The sequence below is a fragment of the Scaptodrosophila lebanonensis genome, unplaced genomic scaffold (assembly GCF_003285725.1).
Source record: "Scaptodrosophila lebanonensis strain 11010-0011.00,11010-0021.00 unplaced genomic scaffold, SlebRS2 tig00000092-arrow-pilon, whole genome shotgun sequence".
Lineage (NCBI taxonomy): Eukaryota > Metazoa > Arthropoda > Insecta > Diptera > Drosophilidae > Scaptodrosophila > Scaptodrosophila lebanonensis.
Window position 1 is genome coordinate 1,247,502 of NW_022060566.1, and position 15,909 is coordinate 1,263,410.

A 15,909-nucleotide genomic window follows, 5' to 3' on the forward strand; every position below is an offset into this window, starting at 1 on the left:
CCCATTGTTCGCTCTTTTCGGTTCTTTGCGGTTACTGTGTTGCTGTGGTTCCGATAACATAATTAGGCAGCTTGTTTGTTTATGCCTAACTGTTTGCTTTTATATACATACTATACGTATACAGAGTTTGGCAAGATTTTGTTGATGCATCGATTGCTGGCTTGTGTCTCACGACTCTCAACAGTCCGGCCTCGTCTTGGCCATAAATGTCAGAATGCCCGATGTATGGCATCAAACAATTTCCGCTCAATTAATTAAAAGAATGCCCCTTAAAAGCGCTCCAGTTCAGCATTTGACTAATTAGTGCAGCAGTTTTAACGCCACTTAAGTCGCCCCGGGCTCCCAGCCCAGTCGATCCCAACAGAGCTCAGATTATGGACCGGCACTGGCCCCAAAACTCCACACGCTGTGCCCATCAAATTTGTCAACTTCCGTGGCGTCGGCGACAACAACAACTACAACAACGATGACGACGCTGGCAACCCAAATGCTAATCGCCCGATCGCGCAGCCAAATCCGTGCGCTTGCCATGACAAATAAGAAATTATTATAAATTGTCGCTCCGATAAAAGCCCCGCGCGCTCAACTTCTATGTAAATCAAGTCGAATGGCCCAAAATTGTCTGTTGACAAATAAACGCCTCTGCATGCCGAGCGCGGCCCAGACACTTGACAAATGCCAAAAAGCAGAAAATCAAATAAAAAATAAAACCTGTACAGCCATCGCCCCCAAATCGCGTCGTTGCTGCGAGGCTGCGCCTGTGCAGACGCATCTATACACTGAGAAATATACGTACGAGTACAAAAAGATTCTTTTAAGAGATTCCAAAATATTCGAAGAAGTTTGGCAAATGTAATTGTGAATAAGAAAATAAACAGGCCCTGCAAATCAAGCTGCCATAACTATTACGCCTATCTGATGGACAAATATCATTTAAAATATCTACATATTGATTTCAAAATATCTTTCGATATTTTTGACGTGCTTTAATATCGCTATCAGAGCTCTTAGAAAAAGTGTGTGAAGATATCTTTGTAATGCTACGGCTGTTACGCCTATCTGATGGACAAATATCATTTAAAATATCTGTTGATTTGAAAATATCTTTCAATATTGTTGTCGTGCTTAAATATCGCTATCAGAGCTATTAGAAAAAGTCTTTGAAAAGATCTTTGTAATACTATGGCTGTTACGCCTATCTGATGGACAAATATCATTTAAAATATCTGATGATTCCATATTTTTTAAAAAGTATCTTTCAAAATTTTTGTGGTGTTTAAATATCGCTATCAGACCTATGAGAAAAAATGTTTGAAGAGAACTTTGTAATGCAAAACTGTGTTTGTTGTGGGAACAGTAGCTTATTTTTTCTGAGTGTAGCTTATGCTCGACTTGCGGTCGATCGTGGTCGTTTTCATGGCGGTATCTGTGGCCTGGTATCGCAGTGGCGCCAGCCGAGCGCACGCTACATTAACAAACGCTCGGCCATATGATTGGATTTCCCTTTCCCGTTGGCTCCCACAAAAAACCACACACACACACTCATACACTCTATTTGTTTATAATTTGTTCAAAGCCCAAGTTGGGTCGACAATCGACCAACCGACCGCCCGCCCGACCGACATCCGACATCCGTAATTCGATGTCCGACGACCGACATACTCGTATTAACGTGCATTGGCTTCAGCTTCGAGCGCAAATGGAGCCCATAAAACCGATCCGAAAGAAAACCGCTAAAAGCGATCTGAGTGATCTGAGCTGAGCTGATGGGTCGTGGGTGTTCACTTAAATCTTAATTGCTCTGCTGATAATAATCAAGCAATAATCGAAAATATAAGTCCTGAGGGAAGGGCGCGAGATGAGAAAACTACAAGTAATTTCCAGATTGAGATCAAATGCTTAGCATCAGATGTTTTAAATGTTCGATTCTTTCCATTTCTAAGCATTTACAATTTCTGAGAAGCTTTCAAGAGCGTGCAATTTTTCTGTAATATTTTTCTTTAATAAGTTTCCTCTAGCATTAATTACGTTCAACTTCGGATCACTCTCGCTTTTCCCCCAGTTCCTTGACACCCTAATTGGAGCAGCCTATACAAGAAGCTTCGTACATACTACACATATGTACATATAAGCACTCGTATAGGTAAGTATGTCTGTATGTCTTTAGCTGCGTTTAGAAATCGTTGGCGGCCCATAAACTTGTCTAGGCATTGTTTTAAGTTTAATGTTCGAGACATGTTAATGATTTATTTGTATTTTAATTTTCGGCCTATTAGTTGTCTCGTTTTATGGGCATTCCTCTACAGCCAACTCGCTTTTATATATATATTGTATGTATATGTGATTATGTGTGTTTGAAGCCGTCAGTCCGGCCGTCCAACTGTCAAAAAGTTGTGCTGCGTCTGCGCATGCGCAGCACTTAAGGCGCTGTCGTGGCAAAGTTCAGAGGCGCTGCTCATAAATTCAGGTGTTAAAGAGCGCGCCAGCTACCACATACTAGTATTAATGTAGTTTGTGGCAATAATAAGGAAGGAGACTGAACGACTCAAAGACTGAGGGGCCTATAAACATTGTATGCCAAATCAATAAAATTATTATTGTATGCATTTGCGCGAATAAGCCAAAAAAAAAAAAAAAAAAAAACCGGTGAAACGGCAAATTTATTTGGCATGCAGCGCCGTTAATTTTTAGTGATGGCAAATATGGGCATAACTCTCTTATTGGCTTGCCATCCCGTTTTCCGAACACTCCTGCCAGATGACCAATGAGTATTGAGGTATTTTTTATAGCCAGCATTTTCGATTTGCTTCCTTTTTTCGAAAAGAAATCTATTGTTTGTCTCTAATTTGTAATTTGATTGCAATCGAAAATCCCACATAATTAAAGCTGTTTTCTTTTTCAATTTCTTTGCTGATAATTAAACAAATAAAGCATAGGACTGGGCTACATTTCATAACCGATTAGGATTGATTGAACTTTAGTAGAAAACTGTTAAAGCAATTTTAACATTTCTAAAAGCTAGACAGTCAATTGGGAGTATAGCTTTAATCTTTATATTATTAGCGGATCGAATTTATTAAAATTTCATCAAAAAGTTATATCATCCTTAAGAGCTTCTTCATTATTTATTTTTTATAGAAAACAATATATAAGTGGAGATGAAAATATTCAACGTTTTATAATATTAGTTTTAATACTTGTTTTGTCAATAATATAAATAGTTATTAGTTCGAATTTCATTCGAATTTTATTAGGATTAGATGGATTCTTATAGTTTAGTAATTTATTTGCAAAATATCAAACATTTTAAATCTGAAAGAATAGGTATTTCGAACCCAATTGTTATATTAATATTAAATGAGAATGAGTTAAAATAGGAAATGTATCCTCAAACTCGAAATATTAACCCTTCTTTCATTTGTGAACTAATTCGTATATTTGAACTTTTGGAAAATAAAAAATCAAGTTTGCTTCGATTGCCGATTGGAATTTGTTGTGCAGTTATTGGCAAATTAGCGATTCTCCTGTCTTTCTCTATTGCACATCTCTAGCTCTTGTTCGGGTCGGGACGATTGGACTCGAAAGAGCTGTAAAAAGGTTCGCAGATATACATATGTATACCCGTATATACGTATGTATATATGGCAGTATGAACATATGTATGTAGGTATGTTCGCATGTAAATTGGTGTTGTAGTCCAGCTGAGAAATGCCCCTGCTGTGGGTTACCCCACCATCTCATCTCGCCTCACCTCACCTCGCCTCACCTCAGCCCGCCTCACCTCGCCGGGGCATGCCACTTCACTCCACGCCACGCCACGCCACGCCACGACTCCCAAGCGAATGTGTGTGCTGTCGGCAAAGTTCTTAAGAAGTTTTATGTCACGCTGCTGCTGCGGTTGCTGTTGTTGTTGTAAAATTTATTATAAAATTCACAGCATGCGGTGTTCCCCCAAAAATGCTGGCCAGAAGCAGAAGCAGCATCAACATCAGCATCAGCAGAAACCAAAAGCCAATACCAGACGCTCGTTTGCTCGTTTGCTCGTTTCCATGCTCCATGCCGTTGACATTTTGTAGCTGCTTTTGAAGATGTCTGAGAATTTGAAGGCAACCCGCTGCCGTTTTAGACTAGGAGCGCTATGTATATGGAACAGGGGCGAGGCTCTTTGACGCAGAGCAGATCGGATTACCCAAAAGAGCAAAGTGTACCCCTAAGTAGGTGGTTAGTTGTGCAGTTCCACAACAAACTCGAGTGGTTCACAAAAGAGTGAAGGCAAAGAGTTGATGGAGCGATTGATAAGACTATTCCTGAATTACTACCTTACGCTGTTTTGAATACTAAGAATACTATTAAGAAGAATACACCTTTTCCAAATCTTTAAATAGGCTAAGAGACTAAATAAATAAATAGAAACTATTAGGAGGAAACCTTCTATCTTTAAGAGCAGCATTAGAAAGAAACATTTAAAATCTTAGGATTGATATTAAGAAGTCTGAAAAATGGATTCTATATTGGCTGCCGCGAACAATAGCTGAGACATATATTATATTTTCGTTGGACATGTCGAAAATGTGGTTTTGGTTTTGATTCCTGAAAGATATTCTACAAAAATCTATTAGACTAAAACACGAAGACTAAGCTCGTGACTAGCATCTTGTTCACATCTTTAAATAAGTTAAGAGACTAAACAAATAAATATAAATTGTTCAACTGCAACGTCTAACGTTTAAGTGTAAAACCAACTATTGGGAGCAACATTAGAAAGAAACATTTAGGTCTTAGGATTGATATTAAGAAGTCTGAAAAATGGATTCTATATTGGCTGACGCGAACAATAGCTGAGACATCGCATATATTTATTCATATTTTTGTTGGACAAGTGCACGAGAAACTGTCGAAAATGTGGTTTTGATTCCTGAATGATATTCGACAAAAATCGGTTAGACTAAGACATAAAGATTAAGCCCATGACTAGCATCTTGTTCACATCTTTAAATAAGTTAAGTTAGTCTCTTAACTTCATATTTTTGTTAGACAAGTGAACGAGAAACTGTCGAAAATGTGGTTTTGGTTTTGATTCCTGAATGATATTCGACAAAAATCGATTAGACTAAGCTCGTGACTAGACTGCGTGAGAAGTGTAGACACGAGTTCGCCTCTAGCGTGAAGGCAAGTGCAATTGTTGCTAGGAATGGCCGAAGTGCAGTTTTCTGCTTTCCTAGTAATTTGCGCGCTTTATGTCTGTCTCGGTCATGTTATTGGATACTGTTGCTGGTCGTGCCGCAGTAGCTGCCGTAGAAGGAGGTGGAGAAATACATATGAGGAGAAGGAGAATAAGTAGGAGCAGGAGGAGGAGGAGGAGGAGGAGGAGGAGGAGGCGACAATCAAGCATATCAAGAACAGCGAGAACACCAAAAACTGTCAGTCACTCGAAGCTGTCAGCACTGTCTCTCTGCCTTAATGCCAGTCGTCCGTTCAGTCACTGAGGTTCACAGCGAGTTAAGGCCTCCATGGTGGGGGGCAGGTGGGGATAGGGGAGGTGAGAGATGGGCGTGCCGTCGCGACGGGCATCAGAGGCGCTATACCAAAAATGCAGCATTAATGAAGATGCAAAAGACGACATTTTTGACAGTTTTGAGTTGCAGCTTACTTCACACACAAACACGCACACACACACACACACACACACACACACACAGACAGACAGACAGACAGACACACTCATGAAGAGGCGATTAACCCATCAGTAACAGCATCTGCATCAGCAAGAGCATCTCCTCTTCAAGTTGCTGGCATTTGTCACTTTCGTTTAGATTTGAAGAGGGCGCAGCAACACGAATAACAACAACTTGCCCATAAAGAGGTGTTGATTGTGTCACACTTGTCGCTTTAAACTCAACTAAGAAACTCAAAAAAATGAAAAAATAAGAAGAAGAGCGGGACAGGGGAAAAACAACATAGCATGCCGCTTAAATATCCTTTAACTGTAACCAATGACACATCAAAGGCGGAACGGCAGACGAGTCAGTCCGCTGCTAAGATCCCGAGGCAGAGGTCGAGAAAGGGGGGCAAAAAAAAAAAAAAAAAAAAAAAAAAAAAAACAACAACTCAGGGACGACCTTTCGGTTGCGCTACGCATGCGTAATCCCGTTTAGAGTTTAGAGTTACTTTGGCCTTTTGCGGTTACTCGAGTGCGTGTGTGTGTGTGTGTGTGTGTGGGAAAATTGGAAAAACATCTGTGACCGAGTGTGGGCGCGTTCGGAAAATTTGTAAGTCAAACCTGTTGAAATGTTTCTCAATTCTTTTGCTTCTTTCTTCTTTGAAGAGGTTGCTGCGTGCGGCAGCAGTCGGGTACAAGTATTTAGGGAGTTTAACAAACGCGTAAAAATCGAGAGCAAGCTGTGTCAGTGTGCTAATGATGCTTTGGCTGTTGCTGTTGCCATCACCTTTGCCTTTGATGGAGCATATGCTGCGGATATCCTTGACAGCTCCTCGAAACAGCTGCACTGGCGCGAGACTCAAAGTGCTTATTTTTTTCGAAATATGTATCTACCTCTTTTAATATTAAATTTAATTTAAATATTCTGCATGTTTGAATGATACAACTGACATCTATTTTCCGCTCTGGGAAATTAAGACACTGAGCTAAAACTGCCTATGAGAAAAGCTGGCCTTTGAGCGCATCCCCGATTATAGTCTTCTTTACAAGAACACAGACAACTTTCGAGTCTGACCGACCTAAATATGCAGTTAAGGTATAAAAAGAAAGAGTAAGCCCTTGGTAAAGTCCTCAATGCAGAGAAAAAGAAAAGAGCATAGTACTCGTACACCTTCTCTGTGACTGCCCCAGACTGAGCAACTTTTGTTGGGAAGTCTTTACGAGTCAGCTGAACTCAAGTCTACATATCTCGATAGGAGCATTCATACTGACATCTGACTTAGTAATCCACTAATTATAAAAATAATTACTAATTAAATGACCAGCAGCTTCGAACACAAGATCCCTCTCACAGTGAAAGTGCGTTTTGGGAAATTCGAACTCCAAAGGGGGAAAACGGGCTCCAACGTTTGTATGAAAAATCTACAATTTTCGTCCGATTAACGTCAAACTTAGCTTGTAATATATATAATATATCCTTTTAAGTTTGTGCAAAGTATGTAGTATATAAGTATATTCTTAATCAGACATATATTCTTAACAAGAAATGTCCGCCTGCCCATCTGTCTGGATGAACGCCTGGATTTCGGAAACAGCTGAGCGCACATTAACCAAACTTGGTATTTGGACGCTCCCAGAGCCAAAGCTATATGAGTTTATTTTATTTTTCTGAGTTAACAGCGATCCTTCCATTTTTGTGACTCAAATGCACACTGATTTCCTGTTTATTTTATTATGTGCCGAGCAAGTATAGAAAGCACGACTAGATATATACTTGTATACATAGTATATGCAGAATACTGGCCCGCTATCATCATCACTTTTGCTGTTGTAGTAAGTAGCTTGCATTTAAAGTACGAACTCGTAGAACAGTGAGTTCATTAATGCTGGCCGCACAATGCTGGTTGCGGACATCATTATCGTCCATCATTGGCCAAATGACTTGACTTGGCGTTGAGCGTTACTCAATTTGGTAACTAATTTTGCACAGCAGGCACACGCTGACTACACAGCACTGAGTCGGAGTCGGAGTCGGGGTCTGAGTGGCTTAGGAGCTGCGATTACGACAAATCCCCAGTGCCAGTCGCAGTCCCAAGTCGCATGGTATGCGCTCTGTTATGCAATTTCGCTAATCACAGCAAGTGCCGTCATCATTATTTTAATATTAGCTCGCAAGCACTTTCACACGACTTTCAGTCAAGATTTGATATACTAACTACTTAGTATATGTACAACTATACTCTTATAGTATAAGCGGTTAGAGCTCTGCGTGTTCTCGAGCACTTAGGCTGCAAATTCTTGCAGTTCATGTTAGTTAACATTTGCATTTAACATGCGGCTAACAGCGGACCAGGCCCAGGCCCGGGTCCCAGATTGGGGGAGAAAGCTTATTTCAAATATTTTCCAATAATTAATGAACTTCCGTTTTCAGTTTTTATTTTTTTGTCTTTAAATTTCATTTAAGTAGTGCGACCCGCAGGCATAAATTTAATTTTTATTCGATTTTCGTACTCCACTACTTGTGGCTGGTGTTTTTCTTGTTGTTGTTGTTGTTGTTATTATTATTGTTGTTGTTGTTGTCTGCAATGAAGCGTTGCAAGGCGGCGGCGACGTTGAAAAATCGCGCGTCTGTCTAAGTCGGCGACTATTTTTATGAGATTTTTTCCGTTTCTTTTCTTTTTTTCAAGCTTTAGTTTTAAACTTTTGCTGTGCGCGCTCGCTTTAATTTATGCGTTTTTTATGCTGATGGAACGTAGACAGGCTGCCCAACAAAGTGGGAATAACAACAACATGAAATCGTTAAAGCGAAATAAAATAAAAAATAAAATAAAACAAAGCAAAAGTTGAAAGCAAAAAGCAGCAGAAAATTGTAGCAAACATTTGCGTCGCGACTTCACTTGACTTTGTGTCGCTCGTTTGTTGTTGTTATAGTTATAGCTTTCGTAGTTGTTGTTGTTGTTGGTTTTTTTGGGCATAACAAATTGCTTTGAACTGCAGCTGACAGTTCCAGTACACACCAGTACACACACCTCTTTTTGTTTTTTTCGCTTTTCCTATGGGGGGCCCCTCCACACATCTGTGTTGGCCAATAGCAGCAACAACAACAACACCTAGCACATATCATACAGATATACTACGAGTATATATGTATACATATGTACATACATACATGTATGTTCATATAGCACTCACCTGTATCACGCGCATGGGCAATCCCGTTTCCTTGGCCAGTTGCTCTCTAATATGCCGTGTCGGTTTCGGTGTCTGATTGAAAGCCGTTTTCAGTACCTCCAGCTGTTTGGCCTTGATCGTGGTTCGGGGTCCGCGTCTCTTTGAGCCGTTCGCGTCGTCGGGACTTTTGTTCTCCGCCTGAGAATCGCCGCGTCCATCGGGATCACCATCCAAGGACCCCTGCAACACATCATATATAAAGTTATACACATATGCGTGGATATGTATGTATGTATGTATGTAGATGTGATGCATAGACACATACATACATATGTGTGTATGTATTTGTGTGGAGGCAGTGGAAATCGCTTAACAGGCACATAACCCTATTTGATGACTTTGTCCAAGACATAATGGGCTTATCGATCTGAATGTGGATTGTCTTACAAGTAGAAACGTTTTCCGCTAACTACTTGTATATTTGACTTATGTAATTTTTATAAAGCACATACTTCCCTAATTTGTACTTTCCTTTTCCAAACAAATCTGCCAAGTTTCAAGTTAATACTATAATCCCCCTTTTAAGCTTTATTACATACCATATGTATTTGAGCCCCGAATAGTTTTCCGGATCGTGCATCTGAATGGCCTTAGAAACGTTTACCGTTTACTATATTTTATTTATCGAACTTACATATAAAGCACATATTTCCCTAATGTAAATTTTCCTTTTCCAAACAAATCTGCTAAGTTTCACGATAATATTCCCCTTCCTTAGCTTCTTTACAATATGTATTTAAGTCCCGAATAGTTTTCCGGACAGAATAGAATCGCTTCAGACTTAAATAAATAATATTAAATTTATGTATTGGGAGATATTATTGAATGGAATTGTTTCAAACCCTATATAATATGACTTGGACATTGTATAATTGACATTTGATTTAAAAGAATTTGATTGTATTTTTTATTGATAATTAGTAATGAAAGGTTTATCTATCTAATGAAATGGCTTCTCCTTTGTCAAACAGAGTAACTTACTTGCCGAAAGTCGAAACACTTTCGTGTTGGGTTTGAATAAGCTACATAAATATTTATTTATTTCTGGAAAGCTCTTCTTTCCTAACATGACATTTGAATTAGGAATTGGATGCACTTGTATTGGAATGTTATTTTTGAAAAACATTTGGCAATCTTAGGCAGTTTTTACTGTTCCTGTAGGCGCACATACGCACATATATGGCGATGTATAGTTTAGTATACTAGTACGAGTATAGTATGAAAAGCACAGTCGAGCTCATAATCATTTGGCAATCATTAATCAAAAGGCGGCGGCGTCAACAAAGTAACCAACAGACCCGCTTTCCAATCCATATCCATTCATTACTTTGTATGAGGCGCATACACAAAAACCTGTTAATGACTCTCGAACTGGCAACTAACGAGTGGCAACAGCGACTTCTACTTCGGCTCTCAGTCGCCGTCGCCGTCGCCGTCGCAGTCTCAGGCTGAGTCCAAGTCTTAGCCTGGGTTTCGGTTTCTGTGTCGGTTCGGTCTCTTACCTGATCCGAATCGTCATGCGTATTTTTACTATCGGTGCTCATGCTTTGTACTGATATATCGGATGTGCCCAGTGGTCCACCCGCTGAGTCTGGTCCATTGGGGCCGAGCACGCCCAAGCCGAGTGGTGGTCCGCGCAAATGTGGCGGATCATCGTCGTCTTCGTCTTCGCTCGCGGAGCCCATTAATGAATCTGTTTGCATGAAGAAACAACAAGAAGAAGAAGAATAAGAGTAAAGTAAAAACCGTAAAATTTTCATTTTCATTGTTGGTTTGATTTTTTAATTTGTAAAGTTGTGGCGCGACTCATTCTCTCAAACAGCCAACCAATCAAGCAACCAACCAACCAACCAACCAACCATCCAACCAACCAGCCGAACAACCACGACCGCCCGCCAGTCGCCAATTTGTGTGCCTAACAAGTTGAGGGCAACCTGCAATCCTGGGCCAGTTCCAATCCCAGAACCCAGTCCCAGTCCCAGTCCTTGTCCCACTTCCAATCCCTGGCCCTGTGCCACTTAAAATACAATTGCAATAAATAATATTTGCGCAGGGATAAGCCAAAAACGACGCTGACGACTTACAGCCGAGCGGCTGACTCTTGATACTGCACTGAGAGAAAAATCACAATTTATATGGGAGTACAGAGTACAGATGCTGGCAAGCTGAAGCGCACAGCAAGGAACTCCCCACAGCTCTGCTAAAATATATAAGATCTGATGTGATATTTCCTTTTCAACACAATTCCTCTGATGACAGGCACCTAAGTAGAGGCTTCAATTATTGTTCTCAAAATATTCAAATGCTTTAATTATTCCGAGCATAAAATTATTAACTAAATAATATCTTTATTTATTTATTAGAAAGTGTCTTCAATTTTGACAAAATTAAATTTAAAAAGATTTTTTATTACAAGCAGCTTTTACCTTTTCTTTAAATGTTACGCCTAAAAGTTTCATGGCTTTTTTGAGCCCAACGTTGCGCTCTTAGTGTTTAGTGTTGGTAAACGAGTATCTGCATTTGGTCAGCTGTACGGCATTGCCATTTCACAAGGCACAAAGTCGATAATACATTATCTATGCATGTAATGGACATTTAAACCAACTCTGATCAAGTTTTTCTAAATTTGTAATTGTGTTAAGTCTAATCAGTATAATGCTTGACATAGCAATAGAGTTATTTCTTATGTTTGAGTGTAACATTTTCTATAACTTGGTAGCTATTCATAACTTTGTTTTTTTTTTATGTCCCACAGTTTTAATATTAGTTTCTATTGCATTTTAGTTTTTCTTCTCTTTGTGTTTCTTTTTTTTAAGGTTAACTTTTAAAACGTTTTTTCAAATATATAATATTATATGTATGTATGTTACATGTAGCCCATGTTGACCTTTGTAGTATCAAGTATACCTGAAGCGATTGTTTTGCAAAATTCTGCTACCTTTTCGTTGCTCTCTACTTCTAAGAAATGTAAACAAAATGTGTGTCTAATAAATAATTATAAGCGGTTTTTAAACGACCTATTATTTGTTGAGATTTCGCTGGTCGTTTCTTCAAGTGTAGCCTCAACAACGACACTAAAGAGCATTGTATGTGCTGGTGCTGGTGCGTGTGTCTGTGTCTGTGTGTGTGTGGCTGTGACACGTGTCGCCATTTCATGGTCTAAGTAGCCCCAGTAAACGGTATATGCGAGCATAACTTTTTTTTTTTTTGCTCAGGTCTGGTTCGTGCACGCGTCGCGCCACACGCCGCGCGTCAAATGCAGCAACAGAAAGTTTTGTGGGAGGCAAGCTGATGCCCAAATAAGTTGATTATCCCTTTATGTTGCCGCTTGTGCTGTTGCTGCCACTGCCACTGCCACTGCCACAGCCACAGCCAGTCAGTCGCAAGTCAGAGATTGGCGGCACACGTTATCACAATGCCAATGGGCCAAATGCTCGGGCCATGCAAAATGCTGACACGCGTCGCAGGCCGCTGGCAGCCAGGAGATAAGGATAAGAGACGGACTGAGAGAGTTTCCGCGAGCCGTTGAAACGTGTCACTCAAATCAGTTGATTGTCTTAGAATTTGCAGCAACAACAGACCAGACAGACAGACAGGCAGACAGACAGCTGGAGAACCCCTTGCTGAAGACTGCAAGCTCAGCTGAAAATCTGAATCTGAATCTGTGCATCCATCCCCTGGGACAGTTTCAGACAAGGTGACTCCCTTGGGTAGCTCTCAGAGCTGGAAGTCTCGATGGCACTTGCCAACTTGCCAAATAAATTACACTTTATTATGCATAATCTAATCCGCACCAGATGCGACGTGAGCAGCCCTTAAATCATCATGCAATTGCAGTAAACTGGAGGAGAAGAACGACGAGGATGAGGAGGATGGCTGCGGATGGGGGTAGTTGGGTAGCTTTAAGTGGCCTCGGTTCGTTGGGTGTTGGTGATGGTGGCGGTGGCGGTGGTGGCACTGATGGTGGTGATGGTGATTCAGTTGACTGGTGGCTCGCATTACGCGCCACTTTGATTTGTGTATTGTGGTTGCTGCATGTGGCGCAATATGCCCGGAATTAGGCGCAACAAAGTCATTAGCCTAACATCGTTGTGGCGTATAAGAATGAGGGGACCCGGACTTGGACTCGGACTCGGACTGGGTATACAACTGCCTGCCTGCCACCTGTCAACTGCCAGGCAACCAACAACGCAGACATGGATGGAGCTTAACGCGTTCTGAGCGGCAAACAAATCCGAGTGCAAGCTCGCAGAAGGCGCAGCTGCAAGCAAAATCGTTTGCCAAATCGCATTTTGATTTTAAATGCAAGAGGGACGATTGGGTGGGGAGTTGGAAAAGGGAAGCTGAGCAGTGTTTATTTTTTTGTTGTTGTTGTATGCATTGCTATGCCAAAGCAGATTGCCTTGCGGAGAAAAGTGAACGCAGCTGTCAAAGGCAAGTAAGCGACAGGAGCATAAGAATTGAATGACAAGCGACAGAAGAGAGACTGGCGCCTGGTTTTTTAGAATTTGTATTAGATTTGCGAGCATCTTGCACTTGTGCCAGAGACAGGCAACTAATGTGCAATCAGCTCAACACTGTATCACATACGACTATATACATGCAAGTACTATACCAGAATATGATGCCAGCTAGCCTTCAAAGTGAGACTCTTTTTTGTCAGGCTTCGCAATCAGCTAAGACAATTTCTATATAAGATGGAAAAACCTAAGTCGCATAGCATTCCGATATTGAAACAATTTTCACTAAGAATATGAAAAGTTGCTCATTCTGCTAGACTAAACATTTTGGGTTGTAGATTATACGATCTATAGATTTTTTTTTAAGTTTTCTTTATTTATCGAATCTTCTCTCTCCGAAGCAGTCAAATTTTAATCTAATATAGCTATTTAATTAATTACAATCTATAGATTTCAATCTGCTTCTTAAACACTTCTAGGGCGTAAATGGGAAAAAGGTAAACAACTTTTAAGAGGAGAAGAGGAAAGCCTTTACATTTCTACAAATCTACAATATATAGAATAAGTGTTTAAGGGTTTTCATAAAAGGCCGCTTAAAGCTTAATCATAAAACAAAGGCAGTTGCTTAATGATTAATGAAGGCGTTTGTAGTTGAAAATGAAAAACATCGCCAAATTGAAGCAGTTGAGCACGGTCTAAGGCTGATTGTAGAATTAATTCAGCAACAATTAAGTTTGCTTTATATATATACATTGTATGTAAGTATATGACGGCCATTCCAAATTCAGAGTGCATTACGATGCAGTGGTATGAGTGGAAAAAATTAGTTGCATAGCCATAGGATGTTGTCTGAAGTTAGACTTCTTCGGCAGCCATATTTATGGCTTCATGGCTGGTCTTGGTCTTGATCTTGGTTTTTGCTTTTGCTCTGGTTTTGGTTTTGGTTTTGGCCTTTCATCTATGCACAATTGACCCGCAGAGTACACGAACAACAACAACGACAACAACAATAACAAAGGGAACATTTCAGACAAAAGATGCCGCGATAAAAATGAAACGAAACGGAAACTTGAAGTGTTTACCAGCATCGCTTACAACATGTCGCCTCACAAAGGCCAGCACCAAGATGTGTCTGTGTGCGTGTGTGTGTGTGTGTGTGTGACCACCCAACAAACCACCCAAGGCCAGAGGGGGTTAGAGGCTGGCATTCTTCCATATGGGCGCTTTAAGTTGCTTGTAAACACATGTTAATAAACACGCGGCGAAATTTATCGAGGAGGGTTGCCACTGTCAGCACCAGTCTGTGTACAACAACAACAACAACAACAACAACATCAACACACACACACACATACACATCTATATACACACACCCGCTGAAGCATCACTCAAATTAACTTTGAAAACCATTCAGGAACACTTCATTTGATTGCCACAAAAACCTTTTCAAAACTGCAACCAAGTTGTACTCTTTGTTGTTGTTGTTGCTGTTGTTGCTGTTGTTTGTAATTGTTGTTGTAGCAATAGCAATTATGCCATTGAGCAACCCTCGGCTTCAGCAACAGCTTCAGCCTCCGCCTCAGCCTCAGCCACCCTCGTGTGTCGCGCTTCCTACAACCCACGTCCCACGTCCCTCGTCCTTCGTCTGCCCAGCAGCCATAGAAGTTCAAACACTCATTTTTTTCCGCTTACAAAAATATTTCAGTTGGAATTTCTTTTCGCTTTTTTTTCGTTCTGTTTTGCTTTTTTTTTTGTTTTGAGAAGCACCCACCGCTTACCGCTCCCCTGCCATCCTTCGAGGCAGCACAGATGCGCTGTTTGCTCGACGCAAACATTTGGGCCAACAGCCACAGGCACAGGCGCTGGCGCTAGCGACGGTCGCAGGAGAAGACGCACAAGTGCAGCATCCCAGCATCCCAGCCACCCAGAATCCTTGAGCGACAGAGTGCGGGACTTCCACTGAATACATAGATAGACAGAGACCCCTCCACAAACTGAGAGGCCAGTCAAATAGACAGACCAACAAACAGGCACGGCACGGCACAAATAAACAAACAAAGGCGCATGTCGCGCCCACTCAACTGTCTGCCCGAACAGTTTTGCAGTGGAATTGTACGATCTAGTTCGAGTTTCTAAGGAACTAGTCACCAAGTAGTGGACTTGAATTACCAATTTTGTGGCAATTTAAAATCAATTTCTAGCATTAAACTAATATTTGTGGTTCATAAAAGGTAAATCTGGCCGAATTCGAATCTCCTTTCTTTTGGTAATACATTTATAAGTTAGTTAAATGATTTTGTTTAACCAAAGCGATTAGCAGTGCATCGTTGTTACTTTATTATGTTGGTAAAATGTTATACTTTTTGAAAAATTATATACGTTTCTTTGATTTAATACAAAAGAAGCTTAAATTATTGATTACATTCGAATGACTAGTTCATTCCAAATTCTGCAATTGCTGAAATGTCGATCTAGATCAAGTTTCTAACGAACTAAAAAAACAAATAAATAGAGGGCTTACATTTCTATATTATGGCAATGTCAAATTAATATCCAGCA

The 15,909-nt window shown here is 40.5% G+C and overlaps 1 protein-coding gene across 1 annotated transcript in view; it reads right to left on the reverse strand.

Annotated features, from left to right (window-relative positions):
• Window positions 1–15,909, reverse strand: part of LOC115627316 (LIM/homeobox protein Lhx1) — a 97,941-nt gene that overhangs the window by 14,296 nt on the left and 67,736 nt on the right. Inside the window, exons 4-5 of the mRNA XM_030522960.1 lie at window positions 10,393–10,583; window positions 8,852–9,070 (exon numbers count right to left, since the gene is read on the reverse strand). Of these exons, the coding sequence (XP_030378820.1) occupies window positions 8,852–9,070; window positions 10,393–10,583 (410 nt within the window). The remainder of the gene's footprint in view (window positions 1–8,851; window positions 9,071–10,392; window positions 10,584–15,909) is intronic.